Source organism: Gobius niger (genome assembly GCF_951799975.1).
Source record: "Gobius niger genome assembly, chromosome: 4".
Classification (NCBI taxonomy): Eukaryota; Metazoa; Chordata; class Actinopteri; order Gobiiformes; family Gobiidae; genus Gobius; species Gobius niger.
Genome location: NC_136855.1, coordinates 25217672 through 25238332, shown reverse-complemented (window position 1 = coordinate 25238332; position 20661 = coordinate 25217672). Strand labels below are relative to the sequence as shown.

Sequence of the window (20661 nt, the reverse complement as noted above, 5' to 3'; positions counted from 1 at the left end):
CATCTAAAATAGGACTAAACTATGATTTAAGTAGTTCTATACTAGGAGGATAGGAACATGAAAAAAGCTCTAAAATTTATCAAGGAAAAGGCCTGCAGATCCTGAAAAACTCAATCCTCCAGCCAGATTATCTGAACACGAGCCTGGCTAGACATCTAGAGATGCGCTGCAGTTGCTCACTGCTCCTCACAATGCCCCAGGGGCATCAGAGGATGGGTCAACTGCACGGGACAAATTTCACAACAGGAACGATAAAATACACCTTAACCTTGAAGTGAGTGCCCAATAGAAAACCAGTTCCAGTGAAAACCTCTTTTTGAGGCAGTTTGTTCTGTCAAAAAGTCATTGTTTGAATTGCATCCAGGAGGTTTAAAAGCATATGACCCTGATCTCTGCACTTACAGCACACCGAGTGCATTACAGAAGTATTTTGCTGTCGCTGCAGGCTGCTGCCATATTTATCTCATCTATAACCTCTGGATATAAGTGGTGTTTTCCCACCCACACACAGCCTTTACATTACAAAAAGACAACAGTAACACATACTGCATTAACAGTGGAGAACAAAACAGCACAGGGGCACCTTTTAACTTCTGTGGGGGCAAGAAAGACAATGTGTGATTTCATTTCAGTCTCATTTGCTAAGACTCTTTATTAAAAACGATTTACCCCCCCCGAATCTTAACCTATTTTCCCTAACAAACCATTTTCATACCGAAAATGTGAAAGCAGAGTTTTTAGGAGCTCAGGCTGTGTGACAGGAATAAGAACAAGGTGTAGTTGTCCTCACAGGCCTCAGCAAATCTCTCCAGCTAATTGTCTGCTGCTCTGTGTGTCGGCATTTTCAGAGCTGAGCCATTGTGCCTGTCACTACTGCTGCTCGCTCTTGGCTCGCTGGAGAAGCTGCGGCTGCTGCTGCCTCACTGCCAAGGGACTGAATGAAATTGATTGGATTGTGGAGCATAAAATATAGGCGTGTGGATTTTAATAATTAAGGGAGAATTTACAGGATGTCTTCGATCCTCCTGCAGGATATCCGTATTCCAGGATGGGTTTATAAATCTGTTTTAAAAGCCTGATTGTTTTTCTGAAAAATTTGCTGGTTCTTCAGTATATTGCAAAAGCAGACATACGCGTCGTGCAATGTAATTATAAGCCTTGCTATTGATCGTGAACTAGCTGCTTTGACGTTGTTAACATTACCGTTGCAGTATTGCTCCTGGACAATTGTGGCATGTGCTTTGAAACTCATCCTCGCACAGAACTGGGATGAAAAAAATAGAAGAAAGAAATAATGTGGTCCCCTCAGGTGTGTGGCATAGACACACACCTGAGGGGACCATAGAGATCGTATAGAGATACAAGAACATTGGGTGTAAACATTATAAACTTATGTCATTATGAATTTCTAGACTTGCTTTAGATTTCAGGACCAAGGACAGAGTCAACAACTTCTGCCTTTGGAGTCACAAGTGGGACCTGAATAAAGTGATCTGTGAAACATGTAGCTTTTAACGACCAGTATTATCCAGGCAGTATAAGTATTTGCTAAAACATTTAAAAAGCAGCTAGGTTTATTCCCTCTAATGCTTTTTTTTTCTGTGTGTGACTCTGGAGTGTGGATAAATTGACAAGATGTGTTCTGACTCTCATGTTGTGAGAATAGCCCCCTCACTTCACACTTCGCAGAGATATTTGATTCAGAGGATGTGACATGATAAAGCTCGACACCAGCTCACAGCCAAGCAAAACAATAAAGGCTGAACTCCAAACCCTTAGATTTTGGACAATCAAAGTGTTCTATTAGTTCTGCTGTTGTTGCAAAGTCTCCAGTTTCAGCTTTTCTCGAACTACACTACTGCCTTTCAAACTCCTCTCAGCATATTCTGAGCTATATTAGCCTCTGCTCTCTCGTTAATTGGAGGAATCTGTATCTTACACATATCAGCTGGAATGCTTCTAGCTCTTTCCAAGATGGACGACCCCAGATTGTAAAATGTTTTACCAAGTTTCGCCTCCCCTGGCACAACCTATTACTCAGTATCTGGGAAAACACAAAGCAGACACGGCCTAAACGATGTGTTTATAAAGATATGAAGTCCATTAACGTTTGCACATCACTACTACAGTAAATCATCCTTCTGTTGCTAAAACCTCTTAAACATATTTAAATCTCGCCACACCCCAGCTCTTCCTTCTCGACTCTAATCCAACTGAGAAAGGGCTTCATTTCCACAGTTTTCTCTCGTTCAACCCTTTCAATTAAATATCTCCAGTGCCTTGAAATATGTGTCCCTCTCCCAGTGCCACTGAGGAGGAAAAAACCTTAAATGGCAGCAGACTGATTAGCTCTATGCAGCACATGCAGCCAGCCTCTGCCGTAATGAGCCTCTCCACGCACTGCATTATGGGGGATGACTGACAGGTTAATATAGCATCTAAAAACCATGGCATCGTTTCAACAAATCTACAGTTATGCAGCAACGACTTCCTCATATGCTCAAACAATGGCCTAAAGGGTCGTCTCAGTAATAGTCACTGAAGGCTAAACATCTATCATCACTCCTCCGCCACAGTATTGAACAAATGTCAAGAGAACAAATAGTTCAGAATAAAACAGCCCAGCAGACAGTGTTGTTGAGCCTGTTGAACAAAACACAGATTAATTGAGAGAAAATTAGGTTCCCGAGTCCTCCGATAGTTATTAGACTTTGTACACATTCGTGGAACTATTGATCCATTGGATGTAATTGACTTTTCATGCATCCGAAATGTCTTTAGTCAGGCTAGTGCTGGAGGGAAACTGCGCTGGGCTTGATCTGAATAGTTACTACTCACAAAAAGAATAAAAACAACAACGTTTCAATGAAAGATTGAAGGCTTGAGCTGCTGGCAGCAGACAACAAACATGGTTCATCCAGACATCCAAACAAAGAATCTGAGTCACTTAATACTTAACACAGTCACAGTAGTTTAAGGGAAAAAATGTGGTGAATGAATCCCTTCTGTAAATTTGCATAATGCCGCATGTGCTTGGCCAAGTCACTCATCCGATGTATCGTGTGTTTGCCGTTAAGAGAGGCTGTCATACTGGGAAAAGCATGACAGTGATGTCCCCGCCCAAGGACAGCTATGGCTACAAAGAACAAGTCATGCCACTACTAGGGCAGGGCGATATGGCCTAAAATCTACAGGTGCTCGTCATATAATTAGAATATCATGAAAAAGTGCATTCACTTCTGTTAGTCAACTTAAACTGTGAAACTAATATATGATAGACTCATTACATGCACAGTGAGATATGTCTAGCCTTTATTTGTTATCATTTTGATTATTATGGCTCAGCTTGTAAAAACCCCAAATTAAAAATCTCATAAAATTAGAACATTTTGAAAATGGACTGTAAGCCATAATCATCCAAATTATAACAGACAAAGGCTTGACACATGTCCCTTTGCATGTAATGAGTCGATATCTTAAATTAGTTTCACATTTTAAGTTGAATTACAGAAATAAATGAACTTTTTCATGATATTCTAATGATAGTATGACGAGCACATACATGCATATCACAATAAAAGAATGGATGGATGGGTGGATGGATGGATGGATGGATGGATGGATGGATGGATGGATGGATGGATGGATGGATGGATGGATGGATGGATGGATGGATGGATATTAGATGATAAAATTGACAATGGACAAATTACTTCAAAATCCCAGCCTTACGCCTATTGGGAAGATTAATTCAGTGATATTTTATTATTGTGTTTTTCAACAGCAAAGTCATTTCCTCACAAATATCCTTCATTTCATTTTACTTTTAAGCACCTGTCCCCATGTTCTACAGTCAGTGTTTATGCTGCTCGGATGGAGCTGAGCGTAACATAAATGATATCGTGTCCACAACGATATCAAAAATGACAACGATATCAAAAAATTATATCGCGATAATGATATGTGATACGATATGGCACCACTACCATTCACTACCACTAGAGAAAGAACAAAAACATTAAGCAGCTTAGTGTCAAGAATAGTGATGTAGTTCTGTCACGATAATGAATTTGAAGTTCGATATATTGAGGCAGGAAAGTATCGCGATAAACGATTTTATTGACTCTAACGATACTGGATACTGTCAACTCTCAGGCATAAAAAATACAGTAAACCTCTGTTCTAAAAGTACATCATCATATCATATCCTAAAATACCACACAAGCTGAAATAAACACAAAATATGATGAAACTCAATCAAGTTTTACAAAGAAAAACATATGGGGGATATGCTAATAAATGTACATACGCCAAAAATTGATCGAGCCCAAAAATATATCGTTAATCTGTTATTTGTTGAATGATAAGTCGATATAGTAATTATCATGACAGCCCTAACGTCATGGAGTTCTTGGAATGTGAAGTGTGATTTTTCTTTGAATTTCTAAATGATTGCGGTGCTCAAAAATGGTCTTGAAACTGCAATAACTGCAATATATTAATGAACCATTTTGATAAAGACACCACTTAAAGCAGTTAACACATCATAAATAATAATTAGGAACTAAGAAAAACAAGACTAGATTAGGAACATGGGATGGACCTAACTCCCGATCTTTTCAATAACATAAATTAGCAACTACGTTAGGCATCGTAAGGGATATGTGTCGTTTTATATGCGATAACTTTTAAGTAATTTGGTGATATATTGTGCAATTTCCCAAAGGCAACAGCACTATTTAAGGCGTCACACAAGACGACAGCAGTAATTAGCAGCATGAAAAGAGGAATCATGTCAGCAGTCATTGAGAACATCGCATTAATGATGAGGACCAACAAACCTAGCGCATGGATTTAGCCGTAAGCACTTTTATCCCACAAGAGAGAAGTCCAGGTAAAGGCCGTGGAAATGGGAGCTGAACCCACAGACTAATTAATGAGTTCAAAGTGCTGCCGACACACAATTTTTCAAAACAGGGGAGTCTTCAAGGAAAAATGTACTTATGGTGTAAGCAAAACTCTACATCAGTTCATTATTAGCCAAAATTTAAAGGGGCTGTACCTAATTCTACACTATGTTTTATTGTAATCTATTTTACAGCATACACTACTAAAATAAATATCAAGCATGGGTTTAAATGACTTGAATTGAGAAAAATACTTTGCTTGTTTGATGACATTTCATGGTTCTAAAGTTCTTGCTTGAAATAAGAAAGTAAAACTTCCAATGGGACAAGTGGAATTTTCTTACCCCATTGGCAATCTGAAATAAAGACAAACTGTTTTGAAACTAGTAAAAAAACTAAAATTTAAAATATTATGCTCAATTTGAGACGTTTAAACTGATCTAGATGTGCACATGCAAATTAATTCCCGTGGACAATCAGGATGTTAGAAAGGCGTTGTACCACAACTGAACCAATGCCATTAAAATCAATAAACTACATTTTTGCGGGTTTCAAAATGGGAAACATAAGGTACAGGGCCTTTAAAGGAACAGGCCACCGTTTTTGCATACTGAGATATGTTCTTACCTGAGCTTAGACGAGTGGATAGGTACCTGTCTGGTCTTTACGCGTGTGCTCAGTCAAAAATACCAAAGGTCTGTTAGCGTTTAGTCTCTTCTCCTCTCCTCTATGGGGCCTAAATGAGTGAAGTTAGAAACGACCAATCTCTTCCACGTTTCCCCTATTTGAATACGGTTATGTGAGTATTTACACGGTCCAAGTTCACACAAAATTAAACATGTCGATTTTCTAAGCGGATAAAAAGGGCACCTCGACGAGAGAATTCTACAGGAGTGAAGATATTACTGTTATAACTATACTTGGATCGTGTAACTACTCACATAACCGTAATCAAATAGGGGAAACAACTTCTTTGGTCTTTTTGTGTAAAGACCAGACAGCTATGCATCAACTCGTCTAAGCTCAGGTATGAACATATCTCAGTATTGAAAAACGGTGGCCTATTCCTTTAGTAAAATGCAAGGTAGCGAACTACACATTCAAGTAGTCCACATTAAAAGATGTATTTAAGCAGTTGCTTTATATTCTGGTATTAAAATGATTTTGATGATCATGATGATTTTTCACTGTCTAGTCCTTTCAGCTCTCGGAGACTGAAGCCTGTCTCTGAGTGTGAGGTTGATTGAGGACCTAATAGTGACAGACAACTATTCACACTCACATTTTTTCCCCTGTGGGCAGATGGGAGATAGCAGTACAGGCAGCAATCCATGGTAGCACACCGATAACACAAACATATAGGACGGTATAGCCACTTGCCCACAAAACCAACAAACACTGCATGTACTATGATTGTGTACTCGGAAAAGACACTTCACCCATCTTAACCTCAGTAATGTGTTTATTAACACACAGTACCATCTTTCTTATAAAAATTCTGCTTCTACAATGTCAAACTTGCCTCCATTGCATCTGCGCACATTCCCCCAGGCCATGATCTTGCCCTTTCACAGCGCAGCTTGAGTTGGGCAGCTCATTGGACAGGTAGGGGGCAGGTGGGGGTCGTCTGGTACATTATTTTCTCTCCCGCTCGAGACCGTCTCTATCATGAGAGCTCCTCCTGTGCCCCTTCTGCCTCCCCTTCACTGCTCTTCTGATGATGAACCCGAAGGCACTGCACAGGCGGCATTGGAGGTGAGGTCAGTCAGGCGGCAAAGGACATGACGACCCTTCCCCAAGTGCACAAGGCCTTCTGGGATTTGTTCTCCAGCCCGCATCCATCAGAGGTTTATTCCTAAGCATCAAAACATGGCGGAAAATGTTACTGGCGAGAGTGTAATGATGCTTATTTTTTGTCCCGAAATTGGGCCGACCTTAAGCCTGAAAAATGTCGGACAATTCAGTTCTAATCGATGCTCTTGTGTGTGTGCTATGACCTACTAAGAGAACATTCAAGTCCCTCAAAAACCAATGTGTGCGTGAAATGAGATTAGAAATGATTGAGCTTTATGCTAATTATAAATCCAAATGTCCTCCTCACACAGGACTCCAGGCGGCTTTTATGTAGTCATTTGCGGCATGTCTCTACAGGGACCCAACCCAGAACAAAATGGGTTAACGGCATGCGAGCCCCATTAACCTTCCCCGGGGCACAGGCCGCGAGAGAGAGAGCTGCCAAATAAAACCGTATGGCTCCATGAATGCCCTATTAAAAGTTTCAGGTATATAACTACACATCTCTGGGCTCACAGTAGCGGCACTTGTCCAGATATTTTGTGCGTGTGTCGTCGCAGTTGGGCCCGGACACTGACTCGGCAGCAGCGACGGGGGAGCAGTGATGTAATAATCCTGTTGCCATGGAGAGCTCCCCAGCTATCTCCCCCAAATCCAAGGGCGATGGAAAGGCGCTGGGCTATGACAACACGAGGAGGCTTTCGACAAGAAGCACACAAACGCCAGCTCATTGACTCCTCATCGTGCTTAAGATATTGTTATTAGGTTTTTGTGTGGGAAGCCATTAATCATACTCTCTGTGTGTGTGCCAGGCGAGTATTACATTTCTATAGAGCATAAAAGATAAATAAAGTCTGGGTTCAAAAATGCCACTAATAGCCTGCATTTGCATTTGTCTCGTCTCTGAGATGCTCCGTACTCTTCAGAGTCAATAACGCCAGCACGGGCTCCATTTATTTATTATTTTGATGAGATTATTTAATATTCAGATTGGGGCTTTGCGAGGAATAAACTGATTGAAAATTAGGCAGCACCGAGTGGTTTAGAACAAAGAAACGGAGATGCACACAGTGTCTCGTCAGTGGAGACAGGTAGCCTACGTTTTCAAACCCATCGAAATGTGACATTTGCCGGCATAACGAGGATTGGTGATCTAAGGAAGACTTTGAAATGGCACTAAGTTCAAACAACATCAGGCTGACAAAAATGTGCAAGTTTGGAAGGATGTAAAAGTAAAAACTGAGTGATGGCCACATTTTAAAGCAGTACGAAGTAACTACTTTACCCTAATAAATCGTTTCCGTAGTCCCTCTGGGGGTAATACAAGTGTTAATGGGATGATTGGGGGGGTCTTTCATCTCCCCCGGTGTCTCTGGCCAGAAAATCCCAATTGCAACATTGCCGTCACCGGGTAGGAGTCACAAATACTTACTAATGGAATCACAAAGAAGAAGCTAACAGGCTAACGGGCAAAGCTAACTACGGGCTGGCGCCACTTAAACAGTATTTACAGCCTAGTTTGAGTGAAAAAAATATTTCCATTGTGTAAATGGATGTACAATATCCCTCTATACCTTTATCTTTTCTGTGAGCGTAGTATTTACTCTCATGGACAATTATTAAGTAAAAAATCGCAACATGCTACGCCACCTGCAGTAGCTCTAGGGGCATGAGTTACTTAGTACTGTACTGCTTTAAGTCCATTCAAAGTAAAAATGTATGTTATAATGATGAAGTTAGATAATATCTATCTTTAAATACTGTATATTACATGAACCAAGGCAGGAAAAATGCTTTGTTACATTATTTTATTATACATGATGTTTTCGGTGCACATACCAACCATAGGGGAACAGTTTCTCGTTGTGATTCATTCTCATGCTGTCCACCAACAGCGAGAGCCAAGAACAAGGCACAAGAACTCCTTCGCGACAGACAAAACTGCTGCCTATATAACCCCCTTTTAAATAAAGCATGCACCAAAGGTGGCTAAAGCCAACAGCAAGACGTCATAGGATTACAAAGTAGTCTCATCCAGCAATCTCACACAGTGTACCAGGCCTGGGCGGATGGAGGCCCAGAATAAAACGTTTGAGAGGGCAATTCATTTGGGATAAAAGACGTTTTAGTCATTCAGAACATGGAAGAACACAAGGAAGTTGGATCCAGAGGACAAGTACTTCAGGGCTAATAAGTGTGTTATAAGAGTACAGTTAACCCGCTTTTAGAGAGGGGGGAAGATCTGCTTAATATTCCACACACACAGCAAAGGCTCCACTATAGCATGTGTTTAAAAATAGAAACAGAGCTGAGCTAAAAGAGAGGGGGGTTAGGAGTGGCCTGAGTGATGTAAGGGTGGGATGGGTTTGTCTGTTACTAATGAAGGATGTGTAGAATATTTGAAAGCAGTGTGGATTTTTGTGGATGTTAAAAGAAAAGGAAATTGTTCACATACCTACTTTTAAGTGAACAAACCCTGATACAAAATGTTTTTCTTGCAAAATCAGTTTTATTTAGTTTTGAAGATTACAGCGAAATAATGGCATAAAGTGCAGCTTTTTAGCAAACCTAAATCAAAAAAGCACTTTGTTGCAGCAAATCATTACCTTGGAAATTGCTATGACTTTTTTTTTCTTTTTCTCAGCATTTGAATGGGCAGGATGAGTCACAACTGCTTCTCTGACACAAACCAATAAAAGTGCTAGGAATAGACAAAACCTCACTCAAGACATGTTTTTTTTTGCAAATGTGTAGAAGATTTAAGCATTTGCCATTTATTTTCTTACTTTCTTCCAACAAATCCCCAAACATGGCAACACGTGCATCCAGCACAAGACTGATCTCACTATTGGCTACCACTGTTCAGGCTGCAGACCCCAGAGACAGGAGACACACACCACAGACCACAACAATACCTCAACGCACCAGATGAACACGCGCGGCTTTCTTCATTAATATTTGGTAGTAGCAAGCACCAAAGTAAAACAACACGGTCGAGGTGATATTCTGTGTATGCAAGGAACCTCTCCCTAGGTCCCACAGCAACACAACCTAGCCAACTTTATGACAGAGCTGGTAGCTAAAGCAATTACTCTCCTTTGTATGAGCCACAAAAGGTAGCAGCATATGTATGAAACACACACCATAGGGTAAGATATGGTTAATACAATGGTGCACTTTTTACATGGAGTGTCACAGCCTTTTCATGATTTATTCAGAACTGTTTTGCTACTTGCCACTTCCAATAACAGAGCAGGGCTTTCTTCCTTGAGCACATAAACACACGCTGAGGCTCAAACACAGCGAGGCTAGTGTCGTCATTAATGTGCACAGCCAGCAGACATCCAAGGATATAAGCATTCATATGTAATCAAATTGTCTATAAGCACATCTTTTTTTGTAGCTGCATAAACTTGTCATGATATAGTAGCTGCCATTTCTAAACATAGTCTCATCAGTATACAAATACATATTTACTTTTCTGCTTTAATTATTAATGAAAATGTCCAAAAATGTCATAAACAACAGAATAACCAACTTGTGCGCAGCTGATTTCTTTCTTCAGTGCTAGACAAACTCAGGAAAATAAATCTAAGTTCAGACATATTTCGCTTGCATTCGATGATATTTTTGTTAATTTGATGTATGTTTCCATTATTTTATTTTTTGTCAATAACAATGAGGAGCGGTAATAATGACCAGCTAACTCACTCATTTTGGTTTTCTTTCCCCTCCCCCTATTGTATAGGGGACATTGTTTACTCTTGTTTACTTGGATGGAAGACCAGTTGTCTGTTTGCCCTGCCATTGTGCTATTGTTTTAATTGCATAATAAAAACAATGAAAAAAATAAAATAAAAAATAAAAAAATAAAAAATAAAATAACAATGAGCAGCCACCTCTTGCACCCACAACGGAAGTCTATAGATAGACCATGTAAGCTCTTTTTTTTTTTTCATCCAGGTATTATATATGTATATATATATTTAATTTTTGAAGCATATAGATAGACCAGGCAGCTTGCGACCCCCAAAAATTGAGCATCCCTAACCAAAATTGTGTGGTTAAAGAGTAAAGAATTAAATTACCTGTTTGCTTTCACAATAACAGGCTCACTTGTGGCTTAAGCCAAAATCAAAAAGCTTCAAAAGTCTGTGTGCATTTAAAACTTGACAGAGGCTATTCAGCTATCTCATTACCTTAAACGATCAGACAACGTGCAGAAATGACCCAAAAAAATGTAGCAATTTCCTTTGGACAAGATTGTCCAAAGGAAATTGGATCGTCAACCCAAACCATTACATTTTTTCCACAATATGCACAGTAGCCTTCCCATGACAATACCGCTTCTGACATCAACGACCAGACAAATGGGGACAAGAGAACCAATACAGCAGGCCAAACCACCCTTAAAATATCAGATAAAGCTCAATGTATTTGAGGCAAAGAGAAAACTTGCACTTTCCTTCCTGCAGCTGATGCTTCAGAGTTTCTAGAATAGGCATGGAAATGAAAATACTGATTTGTAATCACCCAGCAGGGGCAAGCTAAGAGCCTGTGCATGCTTTGCTTCCCATAGTACTCTAATCAGCTTAATCCTTTCTAAACATGAAAATGACCCAATTATGTTTTGTTGGAGGGCCAATTTTCAAAGGTTTTTTTTTATTTTTGTACAATTGTTAATACAGTATGAATACACATAAATTTGCTCTTTGGGATTGTAATTTAATTATAGCTTCATGGCACAGCTACATGATTGTGGCACACCCACATAATATCAACTCCACCAATGCTGCAGCAGACGACTCAGTCAGTGCCAAGTATGTGTTTTCAAAGTATCAGTACTTTTCAAGTGCCACTCTACAAGCTATTTGCAAAGCTGCAGTAAACTGAAGATGGCATTTGTGCCATTTTGTTAACAACAAAAAAGGGAGCAGTAATTATCTGATGATCAAATTTCTATTTACATATTACAATGTAATGTATGTCATAGCTGTGCACAGTGGCACAGCGGTTAGCGCTCGTGCCTCACAGCTCGAAGGTCTTGGGTTCCATTCCCACCTGGACGGGGCCTTTCTGTGTGTGGAGTTTGCATGTTCTCCCCGTGTCTGCGTAGGTTAGTGGTAAAAACATGTGCAATAGGTTAATCCTCCAGCCAGGTGCTTCTGATTCCATGGGTCCCAGAAGCGCCAGCTCACTGCTCCTACAGCTCACCCAGCGACATTCAGAATGGGTCAAATGCAGAGAACAAATTTCTCTACAGATATTAATAAAGTATAACTTAAGTCTCCCAGTTTGACCAGGAAACTACCATATTTTGACCCGTCTTGGAGCTTGTTTGGGCTGGTGAGACGGCTCGCAGCGGGCGCCAGAAAATTTCCCGTATTACTTGACAGGTATGGTAGATGTACAACATATTATGCAGGTATTCCATTAAGAATCACCCGTTTCCAGCAAGAATAGGCATTCAGCATTAACAATGTCTAGATGTCTCTATTTCCAATTAATCTAATGTTATTCTCATTAATATAATCAGTGCTTTTTTTTCCAAAAATAAGGACATTTTAAGTGACCCCAAATGGTAGTGTTCGTATGTATATACAATATATAAACTCTTCCTCACCCTCCGCGGGCGGTCTCTTTTTCCTCCAAGCTCAGGTCCTCTACCAGAGGCCTGGGAGCTTGAGGGTTCTGCTCAGCATCTTTGCTGTTCCTAGAACTGCTCTTTTCTGGACTGAGATGTCTGATGCATTTCCTGGGATCTGCTGTAGCCACTCTTCCAGTTTGGGGGGCACTGCGCTGATTGCCCCAACGACCACGGGAACCACTGATGCCTTCACCCTCCAGGTTTTCTCCAGTTCTTCTTTGAGCCCCTGATATTGCTCTAGTTTCTCATGTTCTTTTTTCCTGATGTTGCAGTCTCTTGGTATTGCTATGTCGGCTTTCCTCTGCTCTTTGTCCATCACCACTATGTCCAGTTGGTTCGCCATTACCATTCTGTGCGTCTGTATCTGGAAGTCCAACAGGATCTTGGCTCGGTCATTCTCGACCACCTTAAGAAGTGTTTCTTACTTTGACCTTGGGGTTTCCAGCCCATGCTCTGCACAGATGTTCCTGTACACTATACCAGCCACTTGGTTATGGCGCTCCATGTAAGCTTTCCCTGCAGCATCTTACACCCTGCAGTTATGTGCTGGATTGTCTCACACACACGCACACACACGTGCGCGCACACGCACACACACACACACACACACACACACACACACACACACACACACACACACACACACACACACACACACACACACACACACACACACACACACACACACACACACACACACACACACACACACACACACACACCGTCTACACCTGGCGTCTTGTCTGGTGTGGTAGAGCTGGGCCTCTGTTGCTCTGGTGCTCAAGGCCTGCTCCTGTGCATACCACTTCAGTTATGTTTCGGTGGTACATCCCCATCAGGGGCTTGCCCTCCCATGACAGAACCTCCAGCACCTCATCTTCTGATCCCCATTGTCTGAGACATTCACTGAGCACGTCATCTGTTGGAGCCTTGTCCTTGATGTACTTATGGATCTTGGATGTTTCATCCCGGATAGTGGCTCTCATTTGGTAGCATTGCCTTTAAACTGTATAATTAGGGTCAAACATTTTGGATTTCCTTCCACAAGCTTCTCACAATGCTTGGGAAGAATTTTGGCCCATTCCTCCAAACAGAACCGGTGTAACTGAGCCACATTTGTAGGCCTTGCTTGCACATGCCTTTTCAGCTCTGCCCATACATTTTCAACTGGATCGAGACGTTTGATGATCACTTCAAAACATTGACTTTGTCATCCTTAAGCCACTTTGTAACCAGTATTGGGTCATTGTCCATTTGGAAGACCCATCTGTGCCCAAGCTTTAACTTCCTGGTGTCTTCAGATGTTGCTCCAATATTTCCACATAATGTTCTTTCTTCATGACATCATCCATTTTGTGAAGTGCACCAGTCCCTCCCACAGCAAAACAACCCCACAGCATGATGCTGCCACCCCTTATTTCAGAGTTGGATTGGTGTTTCTCAGGCTTGCCAGATTCCCCCTTATTCCTCTAAATGTGACGATTGTCTTTATATATATATATATATATATCTATATATATATATATATATATATATATATATATATATATATATATATATATATATATATATATATATATATATATATATGTACTGTTTTTATTTGCAAATTCCAAACTTGCTTTTTTATGTTTCTTTTGAAGTAAGAGCTTCTTCCTGGCTGAGTGCCCTCTCAGCCCATGTCTGGACAGGATTGTTTCACTCTGGATAATGATAAACTCTTACCAGGTTCAGCATCTTCACCAGGTCTTTTGCATTTGTTCTTGGATTATTCACATTTCAGACACAGCACGTTCACCTCTGGGACACAGAGGTGTCCCGCCTTCTTTCTGATCTGTATGATGGCCGGTCATTTCCATCATAGTTTGGACCAGGCACCTTCAAGTGTTTTGAAATTGCACCCAAGGATGAACCACACTTGTTTCCAAGGACATGACATCATCATCTGGGCTTTCCCAAATTGTTTAACATAGTAATCTTAGTGTATGTAATTGTAGTTTAGAATAGTCTAGAAAAGTCTATCTCTCATTCTTCTGGTATTTAGCAAATGGAAATAATTATTAAAATTCTAACTGACTTAAAGAAAATAAAAGTAAATTCTGGTTTCATGTCAGACAGTGAGAAAAAAATGCAAATGTCTCTTTTTATGGTTCACGCTGCAGATGTAATTTTATTTTTTAAATTTCAAATAAAAGTCTTGGTCAATAGAGCTGTCTCTTAATACTAAAGAGTGAACTGTTCTGCTCCGGTTTCGTGGTGCTGCTCAAAGAGTGCACTCAGCATCTTGACTTGACAGCTACAGACCTGGGTCATGACTCATATCTGGATAAAGAGCGAACAAGTCAAATAAATCTGACATTGCCCTGCAAAGCCCAGGCTTCAATAATATGTTGTAGAAAAGAATGCTTAATATCACCGTCAGCTATTTATATTATAAATATCAATAAAACTAGCAGTCAATTCGAGCAATTGTAATTTTTCCAAACAAGGGTATTATACACAGTGTGTTATTGTGAACAATTGTGAACAGACTTTAAAGCATTGGATATTTAACACTTACTGATGTGTCTCATGGGACCTATTCACTTTAACTGTTTCAGGAATTACTTTGGTGATGGTGCTTTTGTTCTGTCGTCTTTAAACATCATCAAAGACCACCAGTGTGAGCAGCAAACAGGTGTTGAGTCCAACATTTAGACATAGCACTGAAGCATTGCCATTCATATGGTAACTCACAGAGCGTGTGCACTGACTCTGGCCCTGACTTGTCTTATGTTATGTCAATAACACAATTGATTTTAGAGGTGCCTTGAAGATGGACAAATGCTCCTAACAAGTCAACAGTGGAGTGCATTATAACACTCAGTGAGTCACGGACTGTTATAATGGAATATAAATCAGCACTACAAGTGCACAAAGACCAAAGGGAATAGCAATAGGACAAAGAAAAGGCAAGGACATGTTAACAATAATCAGTGTTTTCTTTTATGCAACTAGTGGCCACAAACAATCATAACCTCATCAAATAAATAATACATTCTGTTATCATTAGATTAAGTCTGTCAGCCCATTACATTTGTAAAATACAGACAAGGTTAGGTTCTCTATAGGGAAACAAATCAGACATGCTGACGCTGCAACTTATGTTAATGGTGGAATTGGATTTTTTTTTTTAAATCACAAAACATTCATGCTTGTTCATTCAAATACGTCCATTAAAAATGTTTGCCTCTAAGCATGTCAATGGGTTAGCTTAAGTTGGATGCTCTAATCTTGGTACATGCTGCTGACAGGTTTGAAAATCAGAGCAGTTCGTTTGTTTCATAATTCATCCAGGTCTGTGAAATAAGAGAGCCTCTGAAACCAGAAAGACAGCAGCAGCAGCATCTTGGTACTCGTCCTCCTGAATTTGCTACGCAACCTCATGCAGTCATGGGATCTCTGCATGACGAAAACACCGTCTGCACCGTGATGACAGACAGAGGACAAAGTCTGGCCATTGCCTTTACGCAGACATATCTTCAAATGACAAGAGAAAGTAGCTGAGATTACAAGTGCTTCACGTGTCACCCCCAGCCCGGGACACGTCCAGCACACCGCACTACTGTCATCTGACATTCAGGGCACGGTGCTCTCTCACTGACCTGTATGGTGCAGGTGTACTCGGAGTCGTCCAGCAGCCTCACAGTGCAGTTGTATTCACGATCCAGGCTCCTGATGCTGCTGCTCATGAGGCGGCTCAGCATCTTCACGCTCCTGAGCGCACGGGATGACACCAAACGAGTACAAGTCGTCTTTTCACGCGCCTTAACGATGTCCCTCGCCCGTGGTCCAACACCTGGCCAGAAGCAGCAGTGACAACATTGAGATGCTGAGGTGATCCGTCTCCATCTGATGCCCTCGCTCGAAACTAAAGCACAAGGTTTGACTTATGTGAGGGGGAAATGAGCTCGCTGTGGCCGGTCAGTTGCGGTCCAGTTAAACTGTCTCACTGTCTGCCCCTCACCACACCTTCCCGCTCCTCTGGCCGCACCAGTGCCGCTCTGAATACTGGGCAGGCGGGCAGATGACTGAACGGCTGTGGTGCTGCGTTCAAAGGCTGTAGGATAATGCAGCGGAGTCCTCGGCTGCCTTTTCGGTCGGGCACAAAATTCTCAACATATCCTTCTTGCAATTGTGTAAAACGAAAGTATAACAAGGTGTATGATTACACATTACTCATGGCCTGAGGAGAGAAAACGCAAGCTCGGAGCTCACCGTACAAGTTTTTCGTATTAAATTTCCGATAATACATGAAAGCAACGCATAGCAACATTAAATTAACCATCATCCAGCCACTTCGGTGTGCCCCAAATTTGATGCGTTAGCCATATCATTAAAAGCAAAAAAAAAAAAAAATTGGGGTGAGTAGCAGCGTTATATTTTATTACAAAGATAATTATGGCACTGTTTGATTTTAGTGATGGAATGCGTGGCGATGTTAACCAGAGTAACCTCAGAAAACAATGTATTTCATCAGGTTTTCATCAGGTGCAAACTAGTTAGCTGACAAATTAGTTAGCTTGCGTTCGAAAAATATCCCAACGTTTGGTAAAGTGCTAAGTCGGCCAACGTATAAAATCCATGGGAACATTGCGCGGACACATTTGTCCTGAAGCAGATTCAAAACACGTTTTACTTGAAAATAAATAAATAAAAAGGTTTACTCGTCTGCCGTGACATTGTTCCACAATGCCGTGACCCGGATTCGAACCGGGGTTGCTGCGGCCACAACGCAGAGTACTAACCACTATACGATCACGGCGAGCTACGACGAGATGAAAAACACTGAGAGAATAAGTTGGGGTCATTCGTAGAAAGCAGAATTGTTGCACTTTCAATGTTGGTGTTTAAGCGTGTCTGTATCACACAACTAGTGGCTTGAACATGTGTTAAACAAATGAAACCTGTAAGTATTTATGAAACATCTGTTTTTTTCCTGCATTTGAGCAATAATGGAAAGCGCCTCTGAGCTACAAGAGCAGACGTTCATGCGCCGGTGTATGCGGCACTGGTGCGACCTCTGGTGGAGAAACGGTAGCGACGCGCTGAGACGTATATTATGTGATTGGTTGACCAGCTTCCGATCTTTTGTAACGCTCGCTGTAAACATTACCAAACACTCCGCATCGTGTTAAGTAAGAGAGCGACGCTCAACACGTACCGTAGGTTGCTTTAAGGTAAGTTAATGTCTATTTGTTCGTTATCTGGCAGACGAGGGCAACACGTGCATTGATAATGTCGCTTGAGATATGTTTACTTCAGCGTAACAAATTAGCCTCACGCTCTAGAGTAAAATCTTTGCAATGAGATTTAATAAAGGCGGGAGAATGCATGTTATATGGGGCTAGGCAATAAGTGTGTAAGGTACAAACGGCATTATTATCAACATGACATTGGGAACATCATTAAACGACCGTGTTTTTTCTTGCTTGATTGTTGTTGTTTTTTTTATTCCATGCAGAAAAATCATCATGGCTCATACGTGTATTCATTGGTTCCGCAAGGGACTCAGACTGCACGACAACCCAGCACTGATGTCTGCTCTGAAGGATTGTAAAGAGCTGTACCCGGTATTTGTCTTGGACCCTTTCCTCTATAACGACACTATGGGCCTGAACCGCTGGAGGTTTCTTATTGGGTCTCTCAGGGACCTGGACTGTAGTCTTAAAAAACTCAACTCGAGGTAGAAATACACAGTATATTTTACATCAGCATCATTGTAGTCCTTTTCACAAAACGTCATGAATCCACCTTGTTTGTGTTTAGGCTGTTTGTTGTCAGAGGTAAGCCTGGAGATGTGTTCCCGAGGCTCTTCAAGAAGTGGGGAGTGACAAAGTTGACCTACGAGTACGACACAGAGCCGTACAGTTTAAGCCGGGATCAAAATGTCACACAGCTCGCAAAGGAAAACGGAGTGGAAGTCATTTACAAAGTCTCTCACACCCTCTTTGACATCAACAGGTCAGTTATTTAAACTTGCAATTTTTTACTGCATAGATCTTATTTAACAGCAAGTTTCATTTGCAGAATAATTGAGGAAAACAATGGCAAGCCCCCTCTTACATATAACCGGATGCAGTCAATCGTAAGCAGTCTTGGTCCACCCAAAAAGCCTATTCCAGCGCCAACAACAGATGACATGAATGGTACGTTGACAATTCCTAAATTATATCTTCTAAATGACCAGTTTTCTGTGGTAAAAAGTCATGGACAAAGCATTTATTGTGCGACAGATGTGAGTTGCCCATCTTCTAAAGATGAGGAGAAGAATGGGATCCCTACACTGGACGAGCTGGGCCATGACATCTCGTCCCTCACTGAGGAGCTGTTCCCCGGAGGAGAGGAGGAGGCTTTGAGGAGGCTGGATGAACACATGAAGAAAAGTGTAATACCCCAGTTGTAAACTATAAAATTCTAAGTTAAAAGTTTGTGATTCTAATCATTTGTATTAAATTTGTATTTAAATGTAGCAATGGGTGTGTAATTTTGAGAAACCCCAGACTTCTCCAAATTCTCTAATGCCGAGCACCACTGTCCTCAGTCCATATGTCACGTTCGGCTGCTTGTCTGCACGTACTTTCTGGTGGAAGTTAACAGAGGTTTATCAAGGGGTAAGTACTTAAAGAGTTACAGTGACTATGTCCCGTAACTCTCCCCTAAAAGCTTAACTGGATTTCTTTCTGTTTGTGGATATATGGCAGAAGAAGCACTCTGCTCCTCCAGTTTCTCTACATGGACAGTTGCTTTGGAGGGAGTTCTTCTACACTGCCAGTGTGGGTATCCCCAATTTTAACCAGATGAAAGATAATCCTGTATGTACTCAGGTGGACTGGGACACTAACCCCGAATTCCTGGCTGCTTGGAGAGAGGTATCACATATTTTTCTTCACATCACTGGTTACTCCTAAATTTATGATTTTTTCCCTAAGTTTTCACACTTTTTGCTGTTTAAGGCTCGGACTGGTTTTCCATTTATTGATGCCATTATGACTCAGTTGAGGTCAGAGGGGTGGATCCACCATTTGGCGAGACACGCTGTTGCTTGCTTTCTCACCCGAGGGGACCTTTGGATCAACTGGGTTGAAGGACAAAAGGTGCAAAACATTATGTGTTCAAATTGGCTCTATTCAACATCTGGTAAACAGGTCATGGCAATAATCTGTCAATTTACGCAGGTTTTTGAGGACCTTTTGTTGGATGGAGACTGGGCTTTGAATGCTGGGAACTGGCAGTGGCTTTCAGCAAGTGCTTTCTTCCACCAGTTTTTCAGAGTGTACTCCCCTGTGGCATTTGGCAAGAAAACAGATAAAAATGGAGATTACATCAAGTATGATTTTGGTCAAAGCTTAAACCCATAAATTATAATTATTATTACTTACTATATGGTTTTTTTTCTTTTTTTTGTAGAAAGTACCTGCCTTTACTGAAAAAGTTTCCACCACAGTACATCTACGAGCCATGGAAAGCTCCACGCAGTGTCCAGCAGGCTGCAGGATGCATCATTGGCAAAGACTATCCAAAGCCCATTGTAGAGCATGATGATGTCCGTAAGAAGAATATTCAAAGAATGAAGTTGGCTTATGCAAAGAGACCCCCAGCACAATCAGAGTCACCCAGCAAAAAACAAGGTAATGTCCATGTATTAAATAACGTTTTGATCCTCTTTCTTTTTTTTACAATGTGATTTTCTCTTTTTGTTCAGGTGGAAAACGCAAAGCACCATCTGTTGTGGACACGCTGAATAAAAAAGCTAAATCAAAGTAACCTAAAGCAAAAGTCCTATAGGCAACATACTGTATAAGAGGCCTTAAAAAGTGCAGTTTTCATTTTATTCTAAATATCATTTGTTATCCTGTATGTATGTTTTTTATGATTTTTTTTTATGGAATTATGTTACATTAAATACTGACTGTTGACATTGAACATGTGTTGTGTCTTAGACCACTAGATGTCACTATACCTCTATTTACAGTTAATAACTTTCAGCCATAAAAATGAAAAGGGTTGGATATCCAAACGAGTTATCATGTGGTTAATAAACCGCTTGTGTGTTGACATTTTCTTTCAATATTTCCAGGCTGCAGAGTTTATTTTGTAAACTAAAATGCTTTGGTTGAAGTCTTATTTTTACTGATTCGAAATTAGACTAAAACTGAGCTTAAGCGTAATATATTAAGCTAAAACTATGCCTGGAAATCTCCTGGTAGTCTTGTTGACCAATGAAAACTTGATAAAAATGAAAAGAATGAACATCTGTGACAGTTTGAAACA

At 40.8% G+C, this 20661-nt stretch overlaps 2 protein-coding genes across 3 annotated transcripts in view; one reads left to right on the top strand and one right to left on the bottom strand.

Annotated features, from left to right (window-relative positions):
• Positions 1-16413, bottom strand: part of LOC306962650 (FERM domain-containing protein 5-like) — a 40978-nt gene extending 24565 nt beyond the window's left edge. The window contains exon 1 of the mRNA XM_079555863.1: positions 15993-16413. Within this exon, the coding sequence (XP_079411989.1) occupies positions 15993-16094 (102 nt within the window). The 5' untranslated portion in view covers positions 16095-16413. The remainder of the gene's footprint in view (positions 1-15992) is intronic.
• Positions 16414-17434: 1021 nt separating this feature from the next.
• Positions 17435-20251, top strand: cry5 (cryptochrome circadian regulator 5). 2 transcript variants are annotated; one of them, XM_079555741.1, is made up of 11 exons: positions 17435-17567; positions 17852-18073; positions 18157-18351; positions 18418-18536; positions 18624-18775; positions 18861-19001; positions 19092-19259; positions 19344-19484; positions 19566-19717; positions 19798-20018; positions 20093-20251. In XM_079555741.1, exons 2-11 carry the CDS (start codon positions 17862-17864, stop codon positions 20152-20154), a joined length of 1563 nt encoding a protein of 520 aa, XP_079411867.1. In that variant the 5' UTR covers positions 17435-17567; positions 17852-17861; the 3' UTR covers positions 20155-20251. The 2 variants fall into 2 exon arrangements, with proteins under 2 accessions (XP_079411867.1, XP_079411866.1); XM_079555740.1 differs by lacking the exon at positions 17435-17567 and having other exon boundaries at positions 17818-18073.
• The last annotated feature ends 410 nt before the right edge of the window (positions 20252-20661 follow it).